A 27,007-nucleotide genomic window follows, 5' to 3' on the forward strand; every position below is an offset into this window, starting at 1 on the left:
GGGAGGAGGAGAAGGAGAAGGGGGGGGAGGAGGAGAAGGAGAGAAGGGGGGGGAGGAGGAGAAGGAGAAGGGGGGGGAGGAGGAGAAGGAGAAGGGGGGGGAGGAGGAGAAGGAGAAGGGGGGGAGGAGGAGAAGGAGAAGGGGGGGGAGGAGGAGAAGGAGAAGGGGGGGGAGGAGGAGAAGGAGAAGGGGGGGGGAGGAGGAGAAGGAGAAGGGGGGAGGAGGAGAAGGAGAAGGGGGGGGAGGAGGAGAAGGAGAAGGGGGGGGAGGAGGAGAAGGAGAAGGGGGGGGGAGGAGGAGAAGGAGAAGGGGGGGGAGGAGGAGAAGGAGAAGGGGGGGAGGAGGAGAAGGAGAAGGGGGCGGAGGAGGAGAAGGAGAAGGGGGCGGAGGAGGAGAAGGAGAAGGGGGGGGAGGAGGAGAAGGAGAAGGGGGGGGAGGAGGAGAAGGAGAAGGGGGGGAGGAGGAGAAGGAGAAGGGGGGGGGAGGAGGAGAAGGAGAAGGGGGGGAGGAGGAGAAGGAGAAGGGGGGGGAGGAGGAGAAGGAGAAGGGGGGGGGAGGAGGAGAAGGAGAAGGGGGGAGGAGGAGAAGGAGAAGGGGGGGAGAAGAAGGAGAAGGGGGGAGGAGAAGAAGGAGAAGGGGGGGAGGAGGAGAAGGAGAAGGGGGGGAGGAGGAGAAGGAGAAGGGGGGGAGGAGGAGAAGGAGAAGGGGGGGAGGAGGAGAAGGAGAAGGGGGGGAGGAGGAGAAGGAGAAGGGGGGGGAGGAGGAGAAGGAGAAGGGGGGGAGGAGGAGAAGGAGAAGGGGGGGAGGAGGAGAAGGAGAAGGGGGGGGAGGAGGAGAAGGAGAAGGGGGGGAGGAGGAGAAGGAGAAGGGGGGGAGGAGGAGAAGGAGAAGGGGGGGAGGAGGAGAAGGAGAAGGGGGGGGGAAGAAGGAAAGGGAGGTCGGGGCTTGGGTCGGGAGGGAGCACGGGTCGGGTCGGGGGCGGAGGGAGGGAGGTCAGGTTGGGTGGCGGGGGGGTCGAGAGCGCGGGTCGGGTCGGGTGGGAGGGAGGAAGGTCGGTTCGGTTTGGGGGGGGGGGGAGGGGCAAAAGAGGTCAGGTCGAGTGGGGGAGCGCGGGTCGGGTCCAGTGCGGAGGGGGGGGGGGGTCGGGTGTCGGGTGTCGAGTCGGGTCGGGAGGAAGCAGCAGCTGGGTGTGGGAGGCAGCCTTATGCACGCAGCCCCAGTGAGGCCATTCAGCCAGGGCTCGGGTCTGCGTGCTTCGGGCCTCTCCCAGTTTTGGGCACCTGGAGCTACTGCACATGCGCGCCCACTGTAGCGCGCATGTGCAGAGGTCCCGGCACTGTTTTCAGCACAGGGACCTAGCTCCGCCCCCTACAGCTCGTGCTGCGCCGCGCCCGACTCCAGAGGGCCAACAGGGAGCCAGAGAATCTGTAAGTTTTTTTTAGGCGCACTTTGTGGCGCGAAAAACAGGCGTCCAGGTCGGGGCTGCGCCGTTCTAGGCGCGGCCCGAAACTTGAGCCCATTATGTTGTGGCGATAACGGAGACATGGCTCAAAAAGGGCAGGATTGTGTACTAAATATTCCTGAATATAAGGTGTTCAAAAAAGACAGGGATGGAAAGAAAGCAGGTGGGTTGCAGTATTGATTAAGAATATTACAGTGCTGGAGAGAGGATGCCCTGGAGGAGTGAAGGACAGAATCTATTTGGTTAGAGTTGAGAAACAACAGAGGGGCTATTACACTACTAGGTGTATTCCACAGGCCGCCAACTAGTGAGAAGGATAGAGGAGAACATTTGCAGGGAAATTACAGATAGGTGCAAGAACTATAGAGTAGTGATAATGGGGGACTTCAACTATCTTAATATAGACTGGGATAGTAATGGTGTAAACAACAGAGAGGGGGGAAGAATTTTTGAAGTGTGTTCAGGAGAACTTTCTTGATCAGTACATTTCTGGCCCAATGTGTAAGGAGGCATTGCTGGATCAGATTCTGGGGAATGAGGTGGGTCAACTAGAGCAAGTGTCAGTAGGGGAACATTTCGAGAACAGTGATCATAAGGCTTAGACTAGCTATGGAAAAAGACGGAGCAATTTGGAATAAAATACTTAATTGACGGAAGCCAATTTCAGTGGGATGAAAATGGTTCTGGCCAAGTAAATTGGAATCAAAGATTTGCAGGCAAAACTGTAATCGAACAATGGGCTGCGTTTAAAGAGGAGATGATTTGGGTACAGTTGTGGTACATTCTCATGAGGGGAAAAGGTAGGGCAACCAAAGCCTGAGCTCCCTGGATGATGAGAGGTAGAGAGTAAGATGAAGCAGAAAAAGGGGCGCATGACAGACATCAGTTTGAGAATACAAGTGAGAACCAGGCTGAACTTAAAAAGTTTCAAGAAGTGAAAAAGGAAATAAGATTGGCAAAGAGAGGGTAGGAGAATAGATTGGCAGCTAACATTAAAGGGAATCCAAAAGTCTTATTGTCCTTGTGGACAAGTGTGCAGACTGCGGAGTGGACGAGCAGACTGACCAAAGCACCGTGGTGCAGAAAGCCATTCAAGTGGGAAGGTGGTTGTAGCAGGGGACAGTATAGTTAGGGGGATAGATAGGGTTCTCTGCAGCCGAGAGCATGGGTCCCAAAGGCTTGCCTACCCGGTGCAATATAGAGAATATAGGCCTAGTCTACTCAATCTCTCCTCATGGGACAATCCCCCCCCACATCCCAGGAATCAGTCTGGTGAACCTTCATTGCACTCCCTTTATGGCAAATATATCTTTCATTGGGTAAGGAGACCAAAACTGTACACAATACTCCAGGTGTGGTCTCACCAGGGCCCTATATAATTGCAGTATGTCGTCTTTACTCTTATACTCAAAAACTCTTGGACTAAAGGCCAACATACCATTTGCTCTCAATTGCTTGCTGTACCTGCATGTTAACTTTCAATGATTTGTGTACAAGGACACCCAGGTCCCTCTGAACACCAACATTTTCCAATCTCTCATGCTTTTCTATTTTTCCTACCAAAGTGGGTAACTTCACATTATATTCCATTTCCCATGTTCTTGCCCACTCACTTAGCCTGTCTATATCCCCTTGAACTCGATGTGCATCCTCCTCACTTACATTCCCACCTAGCTTTGTATTATCAGCAAACTTGGATATATTATATTTGGTCCCCCCCATCCAAATCATTGATATAGATTGTGAATAACTGGGGCCTAAAGACTGATCCTTGCGGCACTCCACTGGTTACAGCTTGCCAACCTGAAAATTACCCATTTATTCCTACTCTGTTTTCTGTCAGTTAACTAATCCTCAATCCATGCTTGTATATTATCCCCAATCCCATGAGCCCTAATGTTGTTCAATAAGCTCTTGCGTGGCACCTTATCGAATGCTTTCTGAAAATCCAAATGCACCACATCCACTGGTTCTCCCTTATCTATTCTGCTAGTTACAACCTCAAAAAACTCTAACAGATTTGTCAAACATGATTTCCCTTTCCTAAATCCATGTTGACTCTGCCCAATCCTATTATTTTCTTCTAAGTGCCCTGTTACCACATCCTTAATAATAGATTCTAGCATTTTCCCCATTACTGTTGTCAGGCTAACTGCCCTGTAGTTCCCAGTTTTCTCTCTCCCTTGTTTCTTAAATAGCAAGGTTACATTAGTTACCTTCCAATCTGTGGGAACAGTTCTAGAATCTATGGAATTTTAAAAGATGACAACCAATGAATCCACTATCTCTATAGCCACCTCTTTCAAAACCCTAGGATGTAGGCCATCAGGTCCAGGGGGTTTATCGGCCTTCAGTCCCATTAATTTCTCCAGTACTTTTTTAAAAAAAAACTAATGCTAATTTTTTCAGTTCCCTATTCTCGCTAGACCTTTGGCATTCTACTATTTCCGGGATATTTTTTGTGTCTTTTTCCGTGAAGACAGAGCATACAAAGTATCTGTTTGATGCTGCCAAAGTTAGTGAAAGAGGAGGAAGTTGAGATATTGGATGGGATAAAAATTGATGAGTAAGTGCTAGAAACACTAACCAGATGTGATGTATCGTAGGATGCTGAGGGAAGTAAAGATGGAAATTGCAGAAGTACTGGTCATAATCTTCCAAACCTCATTGGAAGGGCTGGTGCCAGAGGACTGGAGAATTGCAAATGTTGCATGCATTTTTGAACAAGAGTGTAAGGATAAACCCAGCAACTCTGGACTAGTCAGTTTTACCTGGGGAAGTAGTGGGGAAGCTTTGAGAAACAATAATCAGGGACAAAATTAACAGTCATTTGGACAAGTATGGATTAATTAAGGAACGCCAGCAGGGATTTGTTAAAGGCAAATCGTGTTTAACTAACTTGATTGAGTTTGATGAGGTAACAGAGGGGGTTTATGTGGTGTACATGGACTTCCAAAAGGCATTTGATAAAGTGCCACATAATAGGCTTGCCAGCAAAGTTGAAACCCATGGAGCAAGGTATACAGTACTGTTCCCCAGGGGTCGGTACTAGGACCACTGCTTTTCTTGATATATATTAATTTGCAGACGACACAAAATTTGGAAGTATAGTGAATAGTAAGGAGGATAGTGATAGACTTCAAGGAGGACATAAACAGGCTGGTAGAACAGGCGGACACATGGCAGATGAGATTTAACACAGAAAAGTGCAAAGTAATACATTTTGGTAGGAAGAATGAGGAAAGGCAATATAAACTAACGGGTAAAATTCTAAAAGGGGTGCGGGAACAGAGAGACCTAGGGGTATATGCGCACAAATCGTTGAAATTGGCAGGACATGTTGAGAAAGCGGTTTAAAATGCATACGGGATCTGGGCTTCATAAATAAAGGCATAGAGTACAAAAGCAAGGAGGTTATGATGAACCTTTATAAAACACTGGTTTGGCCTCAATTGGAGTATTGTGTCCAATTCTGGGCGCCGCACTTTAAGAGAGGGTGTAGAAAAGATTTACAAGAATGATTCTAGGGATGAGGGACTTCAGTTATGTGAACAGACTGGAGAAGCTGGGGTTAGAGCAGAGAAGATTGAGAGGAGATTTGATAGAGGTGTTCAAAATCCTGAGTGGTTTGGACAATGTTCCCTTCGCAGAAGGACCGAGAACCAGCGGACATGGATTTAAGGAGATTGGCAGAAGAACCAAAGGCAACACAAGGAAAAACTTTTTTACGCAGTGAGTGGTTAGGATCTGGAATTCACTGCCTGAAAGGGTGCTGAAGGCAGATTCAATTGTGGCTTTCAAAAGGGAGTTGGATAAGTACCAGAAGGGGAAAAAATGCAGGGCTACAGGGAAAGGGAGGGGGAGTGGGACTAGCCGAAGAGCTCTTGCAGAGCGTCGACACAGACTCGACCGGCTGAATGGTCTCCTCCTGTGCTGTAACCATTCTATGATTCTATTCCAAGTCATATGTCCTGATTATTTATTAAAATAATTCAGTTATTACATTGATTGCTGGTGGATGCATTCGGAGGCTAATAGATTGAAGTTTTAACATGAGAAAATTGCCTGTTAACTATATTAGGGTGGGTTTTTCACGAATACTAGTTCAGGTATGAGGTACTAGAAATGAGGGACTCGAGTTATGTGGATAGACTGGAGAAGCTGTGGTTGCTACCCTTAGAGCAGAGAAGTTAACAAGAGATTTGATAGAGCTGTTCAAAATCATAAATGGTTTTGATAAGAGTAAATAAGTAGAAACTGTTTGCCGTGGCAGAACGGCTGATAACCAGAGGACACAGCGTTAAGGTGATTGGCAAAAGAACCAGAGGTGACATGAGGAATCATTTTTTTTTTTTAAATACACAGCATGCTGCTGTGATCTGGAATGCACTGCCTGAAAAGGTAGTGGAAGCAGATTCAATAGTAATTAATTGGATAACCATAAGAAATAGGAACAGGAGCCTGTTCCGCCATTCAAGAAGATCATGGCTGATCTTATCATGGACTCAGCTCCACTTCCCTGCCCGCTCCTCGTAACCCCTTATCCCCGATATTGGATAGCTCCATCAAAGAGCCAGTAAAGGAATGATGGGCGAAATGGCCTCCTTCTGTGCCTCATTCTATTAGTCCAGGTACACGGTTAGTGATGCAGGATCTTTATCTTCCACCAGGCCAGGAAGGCAAGTAATTCTGATAGATGCACGATCTAATTAATAATAGTTCATCCCCGCCAAAAGAAAACTACGCTGGGATATTGATCGTATGTACAATGATAAATGCCAAAGAGAAAAATGGTTTCATTTGAACAAAATAGAAACTATGTTAGTTTATTCAGATTACAAAAGTTATGTATTAAATTATGGGTAACGATTAGCTCAAAACCAGTATAATACACCAAAAACATAGAACATCAGTATTGAAATTTTGTTCACTCTCTGAATTAGTTTTTTTGCCGCAAGAATCAAAAGGCAGCAAATGAAAATGCACGAAAAAAGTTAAGTTTGAAAATCAGTACCCAAATCCAAAGGTAGATTCAGAAGTATATTTTTAATCCACGGTCTTAAGCTATAGTAAGCCATCTGCTTTGTCACATATTTTAATTTTGTCTATATGCCCTTATATAGTTTTTATAACCAAGCATGAGTGCCAAGATTAACTGTGGAAATCATATGGAGCTCATTTAGCAAGTTAAGCATTAACAAAAATGTGAGCTTTACTAAAACTGAAGAACAGTAAACCACTTTGAAATCTACACATTAAAAAAACTAAATATAACAGGAAAGATTTAAGTATATCTACAGCTTATGAAAATTTGGCATTGTTCACTGCAGCATTGAGAAGATTAGATTGGTTGCTGCAAATAATATAACAAAGCAGATGTGAAGACACAAACAGAATAGAACTTACCCCAACATCTCTTTTGTAGATCACATTTGTTCCTTCCAGTGCAATCTTTCGCAGATTTAAATGGCATCTTGTTTTAAAGACACAGACTACATTGGTTATCAAAATATCCAGTGCAATATCATTGTCTGGTTCCATGGGTATGGCTTGTTATCCAACTGACAGCATACCATCTAGATAGTGCTATACTAGATTAGAACAACAAAATGTTAATTACATATAAAAAGAGATATAAAAAGACACCACAACAATAAGCAATTACCACACGGACTGCAGTGGTTCAAGATGACGACTCACCACCACTTTCTGAAGGGCAATTAAGGATGGGCAATAAATGCTGGCCTTGCCAGCGACTCCCACATCCCGGGAACGAATAACAAGAATTGTTACTCAATTTTTGCTGGAGTGCCTTACTCAAAATAGCATCCATGAAACAAGACAGTAAAATCTAGGGCCCGGATTTTGCAAGACAGTAAAATCTAGGCCCCGGATTTTGCAGCCAGCAATGATGTGGTGGTGCTCGCTGCGGACCTCAAAGAAAGCTGCCCACAAGGATCTAGTGATCTTTGTGTCGTTGATTTCACTTTTCATTCTGACATCATCTATAGGGAATCTCCACCGTCCAGCAACAGTGATGTCATCAAACAGGCTAAGCAGCCAATCACATTAAAGAATTCAGACAGCAAACCAGGAACTAAAAAGCTCTGATTATCCTTCACATTTTAATCATTTTACAAAGAGCGAAATAAAGATTGGTTTATCGAGTATGCCGTTAACAACCCTGTTACCTCATTCAACAAGGTTTAACATTTTTAAAGGATTTTTGAAGCATGAACAGTGCATAAAAAATGGATTTTCACATCAATTCAGTGATTTTAATTGATTTCCATCTGCGAGGACTGCAACAGCACGCTCTGTGGAGGAGCAGGGATTCACTGATGGCAACTTCAGAATTTCCACATTTAAATGCACATGTATAGACTCTAGATGTTGCTGTCGGTTTTGCAGAATAACGATGGTGAGTGCTGACAGTTTCGCCATCATTATAACCACAAATTCTGGGCCTAGATGATACTACAGAGAAGTCACATTCTGCCAAGTATACGGCAGAGCCATGAGGCATCCCCCAATTTTCTGGTAATGCACTTACTTGAGAGTTAAGAATAGAAAAATACTCACCATGACCAACTGTGTAGCCAATTCCTAGAGTCTGAGTAAAAGGCAAATATAAACAAAGTCCAGCAGAAAGGGTACCAGCAAACCTATAAGTGAAATAAAAGCAATATCTCAGTTTTATTATCCAGGTTAGTTTACAGCTTAATGTCCAATAAACTGCTGTCTGCAAAGTAATAATGAATACCTAAAGAGTCATAAAAATTATTATATAAAAAAAGGAACTTGTGCATGAAAGCTCAGTTCTCGAACATTAAAAGCAGAACATGGGACACATATTTAAAACAGCAGAGAAATACTCGGTTAAATTGGTTATATACTAGATTGATTGTCAAGTCTGTTCTTTTTCAATGCTTTAATTGTAGACACAAATTATACATGGCTGAAAATCATGATCTATTAATGGTGTATTATGGTTTTCAATTTACAAGTGTCAAAAGATCCATCTTGTATCCATGTTATTTTTCTTTAACCCTCAAATTAAAATACAGTTCAATATTACTTGTGATATTCCTGTTATTTTTAAGTTATACGACAAGTAGTCAAAACATAATTTTCATCAGTTACATACAATGTATGGGTATCACTGAGGTTTCGGAGGGTAGCAAGAATTATTGGTATGTGTGTGTACTTTTACACTGGAAAATGTCTTTACACTGTAATTATCATAATTATTTGCACACACATACAGGTAAGTTTTGCAAAAATGCCTACAAGAACTCTAGCAAACCTGGCCATGTATTAAACACTGACACTCCCTATTCTAAACCATATCCCATTGACCATAAGGCTGTTGTGGAAAACAATAAATGTAAAAAGTGGTATATGCCAATGGGTCTTAGTAATGGATAAGAATATAATGAAAGAGCATAAACAGCAAAGAAAATACTAACACCAAACATTCCTATCCTGTGATATTTTCTCAGAAAACTCATATTAATAAACTTCTCCATCTGTAATTCACAAGTTTGTTTTGTTCATGAGAAAAAGGCAAATAATTTTGTCTGAGAAAATCCTGATTTAAAAATTTTCAAGAGCCAGGAAGACAATCAAGTGCAGTGGTGAAGGGCAAGTATCATCGCAGGAATGCAAAACGGAAGGTGATTATCAGCCAATGATCATAGGCCTAGGGTGTCCAGGATACAACATTGTGAAAGGGGAGCATAAGGGAGACGGAGAAATAAGACAATAGTTCGGGCAATAGCTTGCGTGGCAAGAAACCAGAGATATCTTGGATAATAGCTTGTGTGACAAAACAATGGACAAGGCTAAACAAGATAAAGCGAAATATGATTAAGCTAAATGAGCTGACCTCAAATGTCTATAGAGCGACTGTTTAACTGTTACCCTATACTGATCACAACTTGCCTACTGTCTAACTATTATCTAAACTAAAGGTGGACACGTGGTTGTAACAGGAATTAAGACGAATGATGTAATATGGAATGTTCTAGAAGTTAGGCGGGGACATTGTACAATGCGTCATTTGAATGTATAAAAATCATATACATGCTGTATCAATTTGAAGAAGCTAAGCTAAAGACAGAAAGCAGGCTGTCTTCATACGCGTGCAAATAAAGACTATGTACCCTCGATGTCAGACTTGTGTTGAGTATTTTGAAATATTCCACAACAATTGTAATGAGGATCACTGTCACTCTCCCCCCACACAATTATTTAATGTATCAGGGAAAAAAAAACAAGAATTCCTTCTCTACATTACTTCTACTTCAGCAACTGCAAGTGCTAACATCGTACTTAAAGCAATTAACTTTACTAGTATTTCAGCACACTGCAAGGACATTTTCTCAAGTCTAACAAAGTTTATTAACTATGCGTTAGGTTAAGTCATCTAACAAAGTCCTGCTAAAAGGAAGATTTCGAACCACCATCATAGGCAGTCCATCGAAACGAGGATGACTTGTTTCCACGCCAAAAAGGGAGGAGTTGTTCACAGATGTTTCTATGAAGGACCTAACATCCCGAACTACATCTTGAAGGGTGGAAGATGCATATGCGTGGATTTTATTTAACGTGTGGTGGCCGTTGCACACCAGCCACCACACGGGCTTGTCAGAGCTTGGTCTTGGTCCAGTGGCAAACATAGAAAATAGGTGCAGGAGTAGGCCATTCGGCCCTTTGAGCCTGCACCACCATTCAATAAGTTCATGGCTGATCATCACCTCAGTAGCCCTTTCCTGCTTTCTCTCCATACCCCTTGATCCTGTTAGCTGTAAGGGCCATACCTAACTCCCTCTTGAATATATCCAACGAACTGGCATCAACAACTCTCTGCGGTAGAGAATTCCACAAGTTAACAACTCTGAGTGAGGAAGTTTCTCCGCATCTCGGTCCTAAATGGCTTACACCCCTTATCCTTAGACTGTGTCCCCTGGTTCTGGACTTCCCCAACATCGGGAACATTCTTCCTGCAACTAACTTGTCCATTTCCTTGTTAGCCATGGTTGAGCCACCTTCCCAGTTTTATTTTTACTCCAGACCGGGATGTACAATTGTCAAAGTTCATCCATCTGATCTTTAAATGTTTGCCATTGCCTATCCACCTTCAACCCTTTATGTATCATTCGCCAGTCTATTCTAGTCAATTCATATCTATACTATCAAAGTTACCTTTACCTAAGTTCAGGACCCTAGTCTCTGAATTAACTGTCACTTTCCATCTTATTAAAGAATTCTACCATATTATGGTCACTCTTCCCCAAGGGGCCTCGCACAAGATTGCTAATTAATCCTCTCTCATTACACAACACCAAGTCTAGGATGGCCAGCTCTAGTTGGTTCCTCGACATATTGGTCTAGAAAACCATCCCTTATACACTTCAGGAAATCCTCCTCCACCATATTGCAACCAGTTTGGTTAGCCCAATCTAAATGTAGATTAAAGTCGCCCATAACGGCTGTACCTTTACTGCACGCATCCCTAATTTCCTGTTTGATGCCATTCCCAACCTCACTACTACTGTTTGGTGGTCTGTACACAACTCCCATTAGCGTTTTCTACCCTTTGGTGTTCTGCAGCTCTACCCATACAGATTCCACATCATCCAATCTAATGTCCTTCCTTACTATTGCGTTAATTTCCTTTTTAACCAGCAACGCTACCCCACCTCCTTTTCCTTTCTGTCTATCCTTCCTGAATATTGAATACCCCTGGATATTGAATTCCCAGCCCTGGTCACCCTGGAGCCATGTTTCCGTAATCCCAATTGCATCATATCCGTTAACAGCTATCTGCGCAGTTAATTCATCCATCTTATTACGAATGTTCCTCGTATTGAGACTCAGAGCCTTCAGGCTTGTTTTTTTAACATTCTTTGTCCTTTTAGAATTATGTTGTAATGTGGCCCTTTTTGATTTTTGTCTTTGATTTCTCTGCCCTCCACTTTTACTTATCTTCTTTCTACATTTTGCTTCTGCCCCCATTTTACTTCCCTCTGTTTCCCTGCATAGATTCCCATCCCCCTGCCACCCGGGAATGGTGCTGGACGAGGGGCGGTGCTGGATAAGGGAGTCCTGGATGAGAGAAGTTCAACTTGTACACCCATTTAGACTACTTCCTCACAGACAGCATCAGTGGCTTTAAAATGGATAGACCAGATTAACCAAGCACCATTTTAGTAGCTAAACATCACACCTATGCGTATTCCACAGATGACTTATGAGCAATGCCACAAGAGATTAGATATAAATACTTAAGGCTAGAGTTTCCCTAACCTGTTTTTCTGGCGTCCTCACCCGAGGTGCGCCGTTTTTGTCTGCCTCCAAGCGATCTGAAAAAAGACGTCGGTGTTCTGGCCGCTCCCCAGCCTCTCTCCGGTTGTGGCGCAGCGTGGCCCAATGGATTGGGGGCGGAGCCAGGTCCCGGCGCTGAAAACAGTGCTGGGACCTCTGCACATGTGTGCTAGGGTCTGCGCGCATGTGCAGTAGCTCCTGGTAGGCCGAATCTTTGAGTACGCACTGTAGGCTGTGTGGGAGGGGCCCAAAGAACGCCATCCCTAGCCCTGGCCGAATGGGCTCCCTCATCGGCGGCCCGCTGCGTTCCCTAAGATAGGACTTCTATTTTTTATTTGTTATTTACTGTTTAATTTTGGTGCTTTAGGGGCAGGGTTCCTTCTATTTTATTTGTTTATTACTTTGATTACTTTTTGTGCTTTGTTTGGTGCTTGGTGGTGCTTTAAATATAGTTACTTGCGCCGATTCCTTAACTCTAGGTAAGGTTTTTCTGTGCGGACATAGAAACATAGAAACATAGAAAATAGGTGCAGGAGTAGGCCATTCGGCCCTTCTAGCCTGCACCGCCATTCAATGAGTTCATGGCTGAACATGCAACTTCAGTACCCACATGCAACTTCAGTACCCACATGCAACTTCAGAAGTGGCAACATACGCTGGCCTAAGTTAGTTTGGAGCAACCATCTGCTGGTCAAACACCTAAAACCCAAGTGGTTGGGAACGCCCCCTTTTGAAAAAAAAAATGAACTTAATAAAAACCTAACTCACTTACACTAGCGCAAATTAAATGGCCAGAATTGCAACAAAAAGATAGTCCATAAAAATCAAGTTGTTCCAAAAAAAAGAGCAACTCCTGGGGAAACTTCAGCCCTTAGTGTTAGCACATATTTTTTGAATGCCAGATTTATTCAGCCAGTACTTGTGCAGCAAGGAAATGGGTTCAGAAAAAACTATTGTCTAGACGGTACAACTCATTACAGGTTTGCTGAAGAGATAAAGCACAGAAGTGGTAATTTTTGATCCCCAGGTTTCAGGAAACCTGCATGCTTATTTGCTGACTAGAATGACAGATGATAAGATCAAATTCTAAGAGGGTCCAGGCCAATTCAGATCCCTGAAATGTTTAGTCTTCCTAATGGGTTGTGGGATTAGTACATGCGCGAGACCTGTATTTGAATATTACCAAACTCACCTGTGAGCTGAATTAATAACATCTGTAGACATACTGGAATATATCATTCTATGATTGGTAATGTTACATGTTTTCATGTGTTTGGAACAGGGGCAAATCTAAGGAGAGGATGGAGTAGGGGGCTGTTGGAAGTCCAGATTTAGCCAGCTTGTCACAATACAGCAATGACATCCTTCAATGGCACTTTATGCTCGCATCAGAATAAAAATTGCAATACAGTCATGATTAGGAATTTAAAAGGGAGTAAATTATTTGTAGTCAGTTTTGGCTGAATCCTGACGTACAAAATTGGCCAGTCTCGAAGGGATTGGGGTGATGACTAATCCCCCCCACAAATGGCTCCACAACTGGTTTGGACTACATTACCGCTAGTGGCAAAATAGTTGCCGTAAGTACCACCTAGTCACATTTTCTATATACCAAATAACTGTTATGCAATACTGCACATTGACTAAAACAGCAATTTAAAGCCAAATATTGCGCCAGCCCTCATTTGAATAGTCCCATTATCTTTTGGGATGCAATAAATGCATAGCATCTTTTATTAATTCTCACTGAGGTTACATTTTCCTTCCCAAGCTATACATGTTAAATGAAACATATCAACAGATCTTCATCTCTCACTATGATGCAATAATTGAAGTTGTATATATGTCCAAGTCAGAATGGTGTGTGGCTTGGAGGCGTGCAACTTGGAGGTGTGCAACTTGGAGGTGATGGTGTTCCAATGTAATTGCTGCCCTTGTTCTTCAAAATGGTGGAGGTCATGTGTTGCTGAAGAAGCCTTTACACAGTGCAGCCACGCTACGTAGACAGTGAAGGGGTTGATGTTTAGGATGAGGTGCCCATCAAGCGGACTACTTTGTCCTGGAAGGTGTTGAGCTTTGAGTGTTCTTGCAGCTTCACCCATCCAGGCAAGTCAAGAGTATTCCATCACACCCCAGACTTGTGCCTTGCAGGCGGTGGAGAGGCTTTGGGGTGACAAGGGGTGAGCTGCAGAATACCTAGTCTTTAACCTGCTCTCGTAGCCACACAACTTATGTGGTTGGTCCAGTTGAGCTTCTGGTCAACGGTAACCCCCACAGGACGTTGATGGTGGGGACTCAGCAAAGGTAATGTCACTGAACGTCAAGAAGTGGTTAGGCTGTCTTGTTGGAGATATTTGTGGCCTGGCATTTGTGTTGTATGAATGTTACTTGCCAGTTATCAGCCCACACCTGGATATTGTCCAGGTCTTGCAGCATGCAGGCATGGACTGCTTCATTATGAGAGGAATTGAAAATTGAGCCGCATACTGTGCAGTCATCAGCAAACAGCCCTATTTGTGACTTTATGTTGGAGGGAAGTTCATTGATGAAGCAGCTGGCCCGAGGATGCTGCCCTGAGGAATTCCTGCAGCAATGTCCTGAGATGTGCATAGAGTTATTAAAGGGGGAGGGGTGGTTTAATGATTAAGAACTGGATTAGAAGGGGTTTGAGGGATCAGTTGGTGTGGTTCAACAGAAGAAATAAGGGTTGTAAAGTCTGGGCACAGGAAATTGTCGAGAACTGTCAGTGTAGGGAGGTGGGTGCTGAATGAGGGGGGGGGGGGGTGGTGGTGTGAAGAGGAAACGAGGTGTCTAAGTAGACCGCTTTGCTTTTTGAATTCCTCATGCACAACACTGTGGCACATTTTACTATCGGAACCAAAACTAGTTTGATAATAAATATCTTAGAAGAACTTGCATTTACAACCTCAAAATGTCTCAGCATTTCACAGCCAAACTTGCATTTATATAGTGCTTTTAACTTAGCAAAACATCTCAAGGTAATTCACAGAAGTATAATCAGACAAAAATGGACACTAGAACAAAGGAGATATTAGGAGGGGTGACTAAAAGCTTGGTCAGAGGTGGGTGAGAGGTTTAAGGAGATTGGAATGGGTGAGACCATGAAGAGATCATAAAAAGCGAATGAGACTTTTAAATTTGAGGCATTCGTGGACCAGGAGTAAATGGTCAGTGAGTGCAGACGTAATGGGAGAGTGGAACTTGGTGCTGGATAGGATAGAGTTTTGAGGCCAGCTAGGTGACCATTTCAATAGCTGAATCTGAAGGAAAGGCATGGATAAGGGGTTCAGCAGCAGATTGGCAGGTAGGCAAGCAATGTTACGGAGATGGTCTTCGGTGAAGAATATATGGGGTTAGAAGCTCAGCATTAAATAGAACAGTCTAGTTCAACCAGATGGGGATGGAATTGGTGACAAGGGGATAATGTTTGTGGTGGAGACTAATGGCAATGGTTTTGGTCTTCACAATGAGTCTTAACAAGAGGAAATTGAGGCTCCTCCAGGACTGGGCATTCGAGAAGCAATCTGATAACAGAAGTAGTGGAGGGTTTGAGATAAGTGGTGGAAAGGTACATATAGAATCGTATCCAATGTCTGCAGATGCAGTCACTAAGGGGCTGCATGTAGATGAGGAAGAGGAGGAAGACTCCAGAGGTAACTGTGCAGGGGCAGGAAGGGAAACTATTGCTGGAGATGCAATGACTATGATTGGATAAACAAGAGTGGAACCAGTGAGAGCAGCTCTACAGAGCTGGACAGCAGAGGAGAGGCATTGGAAGAAGATGGTGTGATCGTCCGTCCTTGTCAAAGGTTGCAGAGAGCTCAAGAAGGACAAGGAGGGATAGTGCATCATGATCGCAGTAGATTATTTTGATTAAGTGTGTTTGTGCGATGGCAGAGGCAGAAACCGCATTGAAATAATTCCAAACTGGAGTTGCAGAAATGATGGGCACCGATTTGGGAGGCAACAACACATTCAAAGGTTTGGACAGGAAAGGAATGTTGGAGTTGGGGCAGTAGTTTTCAAGGACAGGAGTCAAGTTTTTGAGGTGGGGATTGATGACAGTGACTCTGAGAAAGAGGGGGCAGTAGCTGAAGAGAGGGTACCATTTGCAGAGTGAGCTAGCATGAATACCAGGAAGGGAAGTTGGATGGTCTGCTTAAGTGGGAAAGAGGTTAAAGGAGCAGAAGGTGGGTCTGATGAACAAGATGAGGGTCTGAAATGAGAAACCAGGGCCCAAGAAGAGAAACCAGGGATAGTGTTAAATCTAAGGAAGAGGCATATAAATTGGCCAGAAAAAGGAGCAAACCTGAGGACTGGGAGAAATTTAAAATTCAGCAGAGGAGGACAAAGGGTTTAATTAGGAGGGGGAAAATAGAGTATGAGAGGAAGCTTGCTGGGAACATAAAAACTGACTGCAAAAGCTTCTATAGATATGTGAAGAGAAAAAGATTAATGAAGACATACGTAGGTCCCTTGCAGTCAGAATCAGGTGAATTTATAATGTGGAACAAAGAAATGGCAGACCAATTGAACAAATACTTTGGTTCTGTTTTCACAAAGGAAGACACATATAACCTTCCGGAAATACTAGGGGACCGAGGGTCTAGCGAGAAGGAGGAACTGAAGGCTACATCCCAGAGTACTTAAGGAAGTGGCCCTAGAAATAGTGGATGCATTGGTGATCATTTTCCAACATTCTATCGACTCTGCATCAGTTCCTATGGACTGGAGGGTAACTAATGTAACACCACTTTTTAAAAAAGTGAGCGAGAAGACGGGCAATTATAGACTGGTTAGCCTGACATCAGAAATGGGGAAAATGTTGGAATCAATTATTAAAGATGAAATAGTAGCGCATTTGGAAAGCAGTGACAGGATCGGTCCAAGTCAGCATGGATTTATGAAAGGGAAATCATGCTTGACAAATCTTCTAGAATTTTTGTGAGGATGTAACTAGTAGAGTGGACAAGGGAGATCCAGGATGTGGTGTATTTGGACTTTCAAAAGGCTTTTGACAAAGTCCCACACAAGAGATTAGTGTGCAAAATTAAAGCACATGGTATTGGGGGTAATGTATTGAAGTGGATAGAGAACTGGTTGGCAGACAGGAAGCAGAGAGTCAGAATAAACGGGTACTTTTCAGAATGACAGGCAGTGACCAGTGGGATGCTGCAGGGTTCGGTGCTGGGACCCCAGCTATTTACAATATATATCAATGATTTAGATGAAGGAATTGACTGTAATATCTCCAAGTTTGCAGATGACACTAAGCTGGGTGGCGGTGTGAGCTGTGGGGAGGATGCTAAGAGACTGCAAGGTGACTTGGACAGGTTAGGTGAGTGGGCAAATGCATGGCAGATGCAGTATAATATGGATAAATGTGAGGTTATCCACTTTGGTGGCAAAAACAGGAAGACAGATTATCTGAATGGTGACAGATTAGGAAAAGAGGAGGTGCAATGAGACCTGGGTGTCATGGTACATCAGTCATTGAAGTTTGGCATGCAGATACAGTAGGCGGTGAAGGCGGCAAATGGCATGTTGGCCTTCATAGCTAGAGGATTTGAGTATAGGAGCAGGAAGGTCTTACTGCAGTTGTACAGAGCCTTGCTGAGGCCACACCTGGAATATTGTATTGAGTTTTGGTCCCCTAATCTGAGGAAGGACGTTCTTACTATTGAGGGAGTACAGCGAAGGTTCACCAGATTGATTCCCGGGATGGCAGGACTAACATATGAGGAGAGACTGGATCAACTGGGCTTGTATCCACTGGAGTTTAAAAGAATGAGGGGATCTCATAGAAACATATAAAATTCTGACGCGATTGGACAGGTTAGAGGCAGGAAGAATGTTCCCGTTGCTGGGGAGTTGCAGAACCAGGGGTCACAGTCTAAGAATAAGGGGTAAGCCATTTAGGACCGTGATGAGGAGAAACTTCTTCACTCAGAGTGGTTAACCTGTGGAATTCTCTACCGCAGAAAGTTGTTGAAGCCAGTTTGTTAGATATATTCAAAAGGGAGTTAGATATAGCCCTGACTTCTAAAGTGATCAAGGGGTACTGAGGTGAATGATCAGCCATGATCTTATTGAATGGTGGTGCAGTCCCAAAGGGCTGAATGGCCCACTCCTGCTCTTACTTTCTTTGAGCTTGGAGCAGGCTTGGCTATTGGACATGGGGAAGAAGGGAAGCGGCAGAGACAGCTGAACAGATGGTCTCAATTTTAGTGAGCATGAAGTCCACAAGCTCTTTGCATGTTGTTAGAGGGGAGGGTGGAGCCGAGGGGTTTAAGGAAATGGTTGATGGAAGAAAAAAAAACACAGTATTATTTTTGCATTCAAGAATGATCCTGTAGTAGTGAACAGTTTTGGCATAGGATTGCGAGGCCAGATAGTGCTTTATGCAGTCCAGCCCGATCTGGCAATGGATCACTAAACCAGTTGTGTATCATGCAGGTCTGCGGCCCTCAGACTTAAAGGAATGAAGTTGGGGGTCATATCAGACAGGATGACCAGGGTGGGAGAGTAAAGGTTGTTTTGGGGACCGGGGCATCAAAGGTGTTGGAGAGGGAGTGGTCGATCAGATCAACAGCTGCAAAACAATTTTGGTAAATGGAGGACAAAAGGCTAGATAGTTGAGGGTTTGATAGTGTTCTTGTAAGCGAATTGGGGGCGGGGAGGAGAGAGGAGTTTTTTTCCGACAGCGGATGCAGAAGGAAGTGGGGGTGGAAGGGGGTAGGGAGATGTGGTTGGTAAAGGATACAAGGAAGAGTTGAAGATGGATTTGTCTGTGATCAAGGCCACCGGAGCAGAGGCCATGTGAAATGACCACAGGTAACTGTGGGTTTAATCGAAAGGGGATTCAAACCTAGGATGGTAACGAGAGTGCAGGAAACCAGTGGATGGTTTGGGGGTGGGGGTGGGGAAAGTACCTGTGAGGGGAGAAATTAAATGTGGCATGACTGGGTAATAGGAAGGGAAGGGTCGAGAAGAAAAAGACAAGAGAAGTAATAGACAGAGGCTTGGTACGGCAACTAAAAACAGAGGGAATTCAGGTTACATAGTCATGGCAAAGACTAGAGGACAGGGAAGAGTAAATATTTTTAAAAACATGACAAATTCATTCACAGTCAAGTCCCACAAATAGTAATAAAATAAATGACCAAATAATCATTTGTTTTGGTATTGGTCAAACGATAAATGTTTGCAAATAAACTGCCAGCTTTACCTGCTCTTTTTGAATAGTCACATTGGATCTTTTGCGTCTGCCCAAGAAGGCCTTGGTTTATCACATCGAAAGATTGCACCTCCATTAGTGCAATACTCCCTCAGTACTGCAATGGAGTGTCAACCTAGATTATGAGCTAAAATCTATACAATTGCAGCCTCTTGACTTAGAGACAAGAATGCTACTGCTGGGCCATGGTTGATACTTGCAAACTTTAGGATCCCACCTTCGTACACACACATCCTTTAAATTGCATGTGCAAAGTGCAATCCAAGGCAATAACAAATGGCCTCCAACAGAGAGAGTAATACATAAAGCAGGTCTTGCTTTCAACACCACTCATCTGGGATCTCAATATATAATATAAAAGTATCTTTAAAGGATAAATGCTCTGGATTCATAAGTGAGGAAAAATATTTTAATTAATGCCTTCAACATAAAAGGCAAATAAATTACACTGCATATTTGTGCACCACATAAGAAAATATTTTAAATATGTAATTTAGTGTGAAATAATTTCAACGCAACAAGGTACAAAGAGTCAGAATCTGCATAAGGAACCCATCGAGAGTCAAAAACAGAATGAAGTGGCACATTGGCCACATGGTGCTTATGATTTCCCTCTTGATTCCAGGAAAGAGTTCTATGAAACTGTCTCAGAACACCTCCAAGCCACATAGGATACCTAGTTTTGGATCATTGTGAAGGATATTTATTACAAATCTTTGACTAATTGTGCCAAGCTTACTTGTAAAGGGCTGAATTATACTTGTTATCTTATTGAGCAGCTGGCTGGTGCAAACCCAACACAGCATCCATAGTATATTTCTGTGCCCTAAATTAGAAGGCACTTTCCCTAAATTCTGCTGCCTCGCGTCGTGACTATGACCTTTCATATCTATTCAGGCCGGGGGCTGCGCAGACTGCTGGGCCAGGCCGCCACGCTGCTCCTTCCGCTACCCGGCCTGCTCCAATGATGCTCGCAGGCCGGGGGCTGCGCAGACTGCTGGGCCAGGCCGCCACGCTGCTCCTTCCGCTCCCCGACCTGCTCCAATGGTGCTCGCAGGCCGGGGGCCGTGCAGACTGCTGGGCCAGGCCGCCACATTGCTCCTTCCGCTACCCGGCCTGCTCCAATGGTGCTCTAAGGGGCAGCATGGGCCAGCCCAGTGCAATATGTGTGCGCACTCGGTCCGTGCAGCACAGCTGGTCTCCAGTCGTCTTGGGTAATCCTTGCCACTGCTCTGTCAAGCCCGTGTATGGCTGGTGTGCAATGACCACCACACATTAAAAAAAAATCCACACACAGGCATCTTCCACCCTTCAAGATTTAGTTTGGGACCTGGAATATTAGGTCCTTCATTGAAACATCTGTGAACTTTTTGGCGTGGAAGCATGTCGAGGGACTGCCCATGAATGAATCATATCTATTTTAGGTGGCTCTTTGAATGTTGACAGCCTTTTATTGTGAGGTAGCCTTGTGGAGGTTCTTAGAATGGAAACAAATTCACATCAAGTGATTTCTGGGCTTTTTTAATGCCCCTCAGCATGCTGCATCCATCATTCAACAGATTTTAACCCGCTCCTCATCCTTCGAGTCTTAAGTTCATCTTCCTCCTGAGGTAAGATGATCAAGATTCAGTTACTAGCTGGAATGTGGATTAATCATCTGTGAAAATATGAAGTGGACATTTTGAATTAAGACATTCTACTGCACATCAACTCAAAAGATTGTATTTTAAAGGTAAGTGCATTAATCTTTGAGAACTTTTTTTGTTTTACTAACAGGAATTCAGAACATAAGGACAAAGAGCATTACATATGTGTGACAATGTATAAATTATCATTCATATATCAGGTATGTCTACATTATATGTGGTTATATAGAGAATATCATGAAGTAACTTACCAGACTTCAAAAGTCAGTGGATGCAGTTTCACCCTACCACTGCTTAAAATTAGTGGTATTCTCCATTCAGCAGCAATCTTTCTTTCTTTTGTGACACATCTCCACCTTGGCCTTCTATTTCAGATCAGTACCATGAGTTACCTTTAAAACATGCCACCCTTTTTAAGCTCATTCAATAGCATCCCTAATGTGAGGCACAAGGCTTATTTTATGGAGAATAGTTCAGTCGTTAATAGCTAGAATTGTTGGTATTTTGTTGAGGATTTGAGACAGTTTCTTCTTTATATTATTGGACAAATATATGAATCTCTTTCCCAATGAAAGGCAACATTCATTCCTCCAACGTTGTGGTTATACATGGTTTTCTTCATGTTAATGCCATTTTGCCATAAGATACTCATTACATTGCAAATGGCTCACTGATTATCCAGATTGAAAAAATTATGGTAATCAAGACATTGGATTTCTCAGGTTACAGTCCAACAGCAAAGTTACTGCATTTAAAATGATAAATATCCACCATTGTGCAGCATAATGACCACTAAGCTTGCATGAATGCCCAGTTACTAACACAGGGACTGGTTGGATAAAGTACTACACCCAATACAGTAAATAAGTTGATTTATCAACAGGCAAATATACATTAACATAGTATCTATCAACAGCTTTATTTCTCACTGAGACACAAAACCACTAACAGTTCTATTGGTCACTAACAAAGTACACTAACACAGCAGAATGTGCAGGGCACACTGGCAGCAACATTCTGTTTCAGCAGAAGGTGGACACTCCTGTGACTTGCAGGTTTATCAATATACAGAATTTGGTACCAAAGTGTATAAAAGGAGGCCATTGGGCATGGACTCGACAGGCCGAATGGCCTCCTTTTGTGCTGTAGCCATGATTCGAGGACAACATTAATACTCGCAAAATCCGTAATATTAGCAAAATCCTCTTGCATTAAAATAATAATAACTTATTTATATAGCGCCTTTAACATAGTAAAACATCCCAAGGCGCTTAAGTAATACGATACTACTCCAGTAATATGTATGTCCGTGTGCACTGTTTTCGATTTGAACAAGGATAGCACACTTGTTCAAATTATACATAATTACTTAGAAGATGTCTTACAATCAGGATAACTTTCAAAATCAACTATACAGTTTGAAATTGGATGAATTCTGCAATTCCTTAGTATGTTTATGCCACTTGTTAGAGACCAAGTCTGCTTGGCTGCAAGCTCAATTTACCAAGCAACAAGTAATACTGCATGCAGGCGAGGCTCAATGCAAACTAATGAGCAGGAAACTCCTACTTAGGGACCTCCAGATTACAAGAGATCAGGGCATGAGCAAGTCAAACTGGGTGATCACGTGGGATTCTGACATTTTTTACTGTCTTTTGGGGGATTGCATTTCAGCAATCTTTGTATTAAAATTGCAATGTGGTAGTGTTGACTCAAGGTACATCCTCTGATTGTGCTGCAGTTTTTACATAGGCTGTTATTTGTTGCTTCCAGTACTGCGGATCTAGCCTCCGACATGCCTCTATTAGCAGCTGACAATCAAATATGAATAAATTTGACAAGCACATTGCATGGTGCATATGTATACAATATGTAGGGCTGAAGGCCCATCTTGTAACCAATCCAACTCTCCTATGAACTTGCTACAGGCATCGCGGAAGAACTCGAAAAACTCACTATCTGCAACTGATATTATGCATCAAACGGCAAAGCAGAATCACTAACAGCGAGTCAGGTCACAAACCACTATAAATAACATTAAACCAATGCTCAACAACGTAGTTCTGTTGTTTCGGCCATGTGAATACTGGATAGTAGACATCCAAAGGAAATGTTCTCCTGTGGTGAACAGAGAAGTAGCACAGACACCTAAAAACATACAACCCCAAGGCATGTAATATCCCCACTAACAATAGGATGATATTAGCACCCGCTAGGATGCGATGGCCAAGACGCTGGTGTCTCACACCTTATACCTGAGCAAGTTCAGCAGAAATTAAAAAATAAAACCATACAATAGCTGCAACAACTGAGTAACTCAAACTATCCTAAACTGCAACCAGTGATTCCTGTATCAGGCTCATTTGTCACCAGCAGATGCTCCAGAGGATCTGAGAAACTTCTGGCAATGCAGTCATCTCAACATAAGGGGCAACCAACCATCGAAAATACATTTACATTACACAAGCTGTCATATCTTACTGGTGTTACAGTTCCTTAGGGCTAGAATTTCCAGTGGTTCACCGCCCAGTTTCTTATTGGCTGTTTTGGGCAAGAATCGGGTCAGCGAAAAGTTCCCCAGCTAAGGTACGCTGGCGGTTTCGAAGTCCCGCTGGGGATGGAGCGCCGGCGTACACCGTCCACAGATCACTCTGGCCCGATTTTTGGCTCAGTGGTGACCCATAGGTAAGTATAAAAAAAAAAACACCCTCGAGGATCAGCGGAGCTGGGCAGTAGGTAAGTAGGTCTGTAAGAAAAAAAGATAAGTGATTGAAAATAATTAGTTAAAAACAAAAACAAAATCTGTTGGGGTGATTTAATTTTAAAGTGCCTTGGGAATGTTTTTTGGATTTTTTAAGTTAGTTTTTAAAAAATTATTTTAATTTTTTTTTGGTGATAGACCTGTACCACCTGCAGCCTCGGTGTAAATTTTTTATAGATTTTTTTTATTTTTCTCCCATTTTCTTTCTAGCCTAAATTGCACTTTTCCACCCAGGTTGGGGGTGCAAGGCCCATATTTTGCGCCGGGCGGATTTAAAATACAAATTTCGGGAAGTTTTCGCCGGCGATAATCTTCCCAGCCTTAGCGGTTTTTTGGGCGGCAATCGGGGGCTGGCGAGCTTTGGGGAAATTCTAGCCCTCAGTTTTGCCACATCAGTGAATCATTCTCAAAGGAAATAATAAAACTACATCCATTCTGGCCTGTGATCACTTTTGCCTGAATTGAGTTACCCTCAACAAATGGGGTACTTTTACCATCCACCACCAGTTGATAATTCCACCATGTATTTTTCAAGCGCTGGTTCCCTCAATCAACGACTTCAACTGGTATCACAAGGTCTCACTCAGAAACAAGACAAACCATTGCGGCATGTTATACTGTCCTTTACTCAGCAACTCTAGCTGGTTTAGTCTTCAAAGAGATGTAATGCCCTTATGGATCCAGCAAATAGACGTACAATAAATGCCCATTTACATCCAGCATGAACAGACTTCCACAAATCACCGAGAGCATTTACCAAAGCCACATCTGACAATCACCTCACTTGATTCTGGGTTCAATCAGCCATTCTTTTCCATGTTTTGAAAGAAGCATCAGGCGCACGGCTAGACTATAGGAACTCGGGAAAAAAAATCTCAATGACGACAACAAAAATAAAAGGTCATCATCAACCTGAAACGTCAACTCTTTCTCTCTCCGCAGATGCTGCCCGACCTGCTGAGTGTATGTATCGAGCATTTTCTTTTTATTTTTTTTTAAAAAAGGATGGCCTTGTCGGTGCAGAAGCTTCTATGCTGACCGCCAATATGCAAATGTGTATTTGTCTAGCGCATTTAACATAGCAAAACATCCCGAGGTGCTTCACAGGAGTGTTGTAACACAAAAAATTGACCGAGCCACATAAGGAGAAATTGGGGCAGGTGATCAAAAGCTTGGTCAAAGAGGTAGGTTTTAAGGAGCGTCTTAAAAGGAGGAAAGAGAGGGAGAGAGGCAGTGAGTTCCAGAGCTTGGGGCACAGGCATCAGAAGGCACGGCCACCAATGGTGGAGCGATTATAATCAGGGATGTTCAAGAGGGCAGAATTTGAGGAACGCAAGGGAAACACATACACAAACCGTTAGTGAGTTCACAGAATGAGCGCTGAGATCCACAGCAAGCACCGTGTGCCCATCACTGTGCAGCAGCTGCCAGGTCAGGTTGACCAGCTCCCCCGGTACAGACCCCAGCGGGGTTGCTGCAACAGCGCTGATTCCCCAGTAACAAGCCACCTTTGTGTGTGTGTGTGTGTATGTGTGTGCGCGAGAGTGAGGAGAGCGAGCGGGGGGCAGCATGAGGAAGCCCAGAACAGTGAGGCGGCCAGGTGATGGTGACAGCGACACAGCATCCCGCGATTCCCCGGCACAGGTCGGGTCGCTTTCCACACTTGGCTTTAAGCACAACGGCGATTTTAAACATTTAAAGGGGGATGGGGGGAGCCTGAAATAACCGAGCCCAACACTCGGTGAATAAATCAACTAATGGGCCCGCCACACACACACTCACACTCACGGCCAGCTTCTCTCGGAGGCTTGGCTGGATCGCTAACTTGGTCGGGTCTCTCTCCACACTCGCACACAGAGCGAAAAACACAAACTCACCGCCCGGCCTGGCCCGGCAGCAAGCTGCTATTGTACAGCCGCTGGTTTCTTCCTATTTTACCAAAGGCCCAGGCAAACCGGAAATCGGAACTCTGACGCGCATGTTCACAAAGTACTAAAGAAACTAATGAAAGCCTCCTCACAACACTCTGGCTCGGCCCTGGATCTGGATCTGCAGTTGGACGGTGTGCGGCTGGGCTGGGCTGGGCTGGGCTCGGCCTTCTGCTGCTGCTGTTGTTGTTGTTGTTGTTGAGATTGGATACTCGGCAGTTTAACGGTTTTAACAGCAACGTTCCAATACGGTTACTGTTCGAACGCGCGCTGAGTACCCGGAAGCGTGGAAGGCATGTTCTGATCGTCGGCTCAGCCCACCAGTCAGAGCATGGTGGCTACGGAAGGCAACCAATCGGAGCGGCAGATGGGCGGGACATCCTGTCAAGCTGGGTTGGGGCGCGCACGCGGCGGGGGGGCGTTTGGTCGGTGCGCGCGCGAGCCGCGCCGCCTCTCTTGTTAGCGATTCGGATTTTCAACCGTTTGTTTTCACACCGCTGGAGAGCAAGTGAGCCCCAATATTGGCGATAGCACTGCTGCTGCAACCAACAGATTATTTTAATCAAATGTAGAATTTTTGCATCAACTGTGTTTGCAATTCTGTTCAAAATCTTCACAAAAGAAACAAAAAATAGACCAGATGGTAATGATGCAAAATTGCATATAATGTATAGGACCGAAGCAGGCCATTCGACCCAACTGGCCAATATTTATCCTTCAATCAACATCACTGAAACAGATTATGTGGTCATTGTCACCTTGCTGTGCACAATTTGGCTGCCACGTTTCCCACATTACAACAGTATTTAATTGGCTGTAAAGTACTTTGAGATGTCAGGTGTTCGTGAAAGGTGCTATATAAATGCAATTGTTTTGGTCTATGGTGGGGTTTATGCTCCACACTAATCTCATCTCAACCTACTTCATCTCACCCCCATCAGCATATGCTACCATTCCTCTCTCCCTCGTGTACTTAGCTTGGCCTCCTCTTAAATCTGCGTTACTTAAAAAAAAGAGTAGAAAATTAGGCATTCCTGGGATTGACATCCCTCTTATTATTTGGCAGTATAACCCAGAATTTGAGCAGGCTGTCTGAACTTTTTTTAAAAAGCAGTGCTGCTAACTCATAGAATTACATAAAATTTACAGTGCAGAAACATTTGGCCCAAATGATCTGTACTGATGTCCATGCTCCACACAAGCCTCATGGGAATGGTAGCATCATCATCATAGGCAGTCCCTTGGAATCGAGGAAGACTTGCTTCCACTCTTAGCTTGAGTTCTTAGGTGGCTGAACAGTCCAATACGAGAACCACAGTCTCTGTCACAGGTGGGACAGACAGTGGTTGAAGGAAAGGGTGGGCGGGAAGTCTGGTTTGCCGCACGCTCCTTCCACTGCCTGCGCTTGATTTCTGCATGCTCTCGGCGACGAAACTCGAGTAACTCAGCGCCCTCCCGGTTGTGCTTCCTCCACTTAGGGCGGTCTTTGGCCAGGGACTCTCAGGTGTCAGTGGGGATGTCTCACTTTATCAGGGAGGCTTTGAGGGTGTCCTTGTAACATTTCCGCTGTCCACCTTTGGCTCGTTTGCCGTGGGCAAGTTCCGAGCAGAGCACTTGCTTTGG

General features: G+C 44.0%; 1 protein-coding gene across 7 annotated transcripts in view; it reads right to left on the reverse strand.

The window, feature by feature from the left end:
* tbpl1 (TBP-like 1) overlaps nt 1-25,665 on the reverse strand; it is a 46,156-nt gene extending 20,491 nt beyond the window's left edge. Inside the window, exons 1-4 of one of the 7 annotated variants that reach the window (XM_070885512.1) lie at nt 25,477-25,665; nt 23,177-23,441; nt 8,045-8,127; nt 6,869-7,053 (exon numbers count right to left, since the gene is read on the reverse strand). In XM_070885512.1, the coding sequence (XP_070741613.1) occupies nt 6,869-7,003 (135 nt within the window). In that variant the 5' untranslated portion in view covers nt 7,004-7,053; nt 8,045-8,127; nt 23,177-23,441; nt 25,477-25,665. Of the gene's footprint in view, nt 1-6,868; nt 7,054-8,044; nt 8,128-20,946; nt 21,381-23,176; nt 23,442-24,235; nt 24,281-25,333 lie in introns of those variants that run through there. The other 6 variants (XM_070885511.1, XM_070885515.1, XM_070885509.1 and 3 more) reach the window with 6 other exon arrangements.
* Between the last annotated feature and the right edge of the window lie 1,342 nt (nt 25,666-27,007).

Source organism: Pristiophorus japonicus, chromosome 7 (genome assembly GCF_044704955.1).
Source record: "Pristiophorus japonicus isolate sPriJap1 chromosome 7, sPriJap1.hap1, whole genome shotgun sequence".
Taxonomy (NCBI): Eukaryota; Metazoa; Chordata; class Chondrichthyes; family Pristiophoridae; genus Pristiophorus; species Pristiophorus japonicus.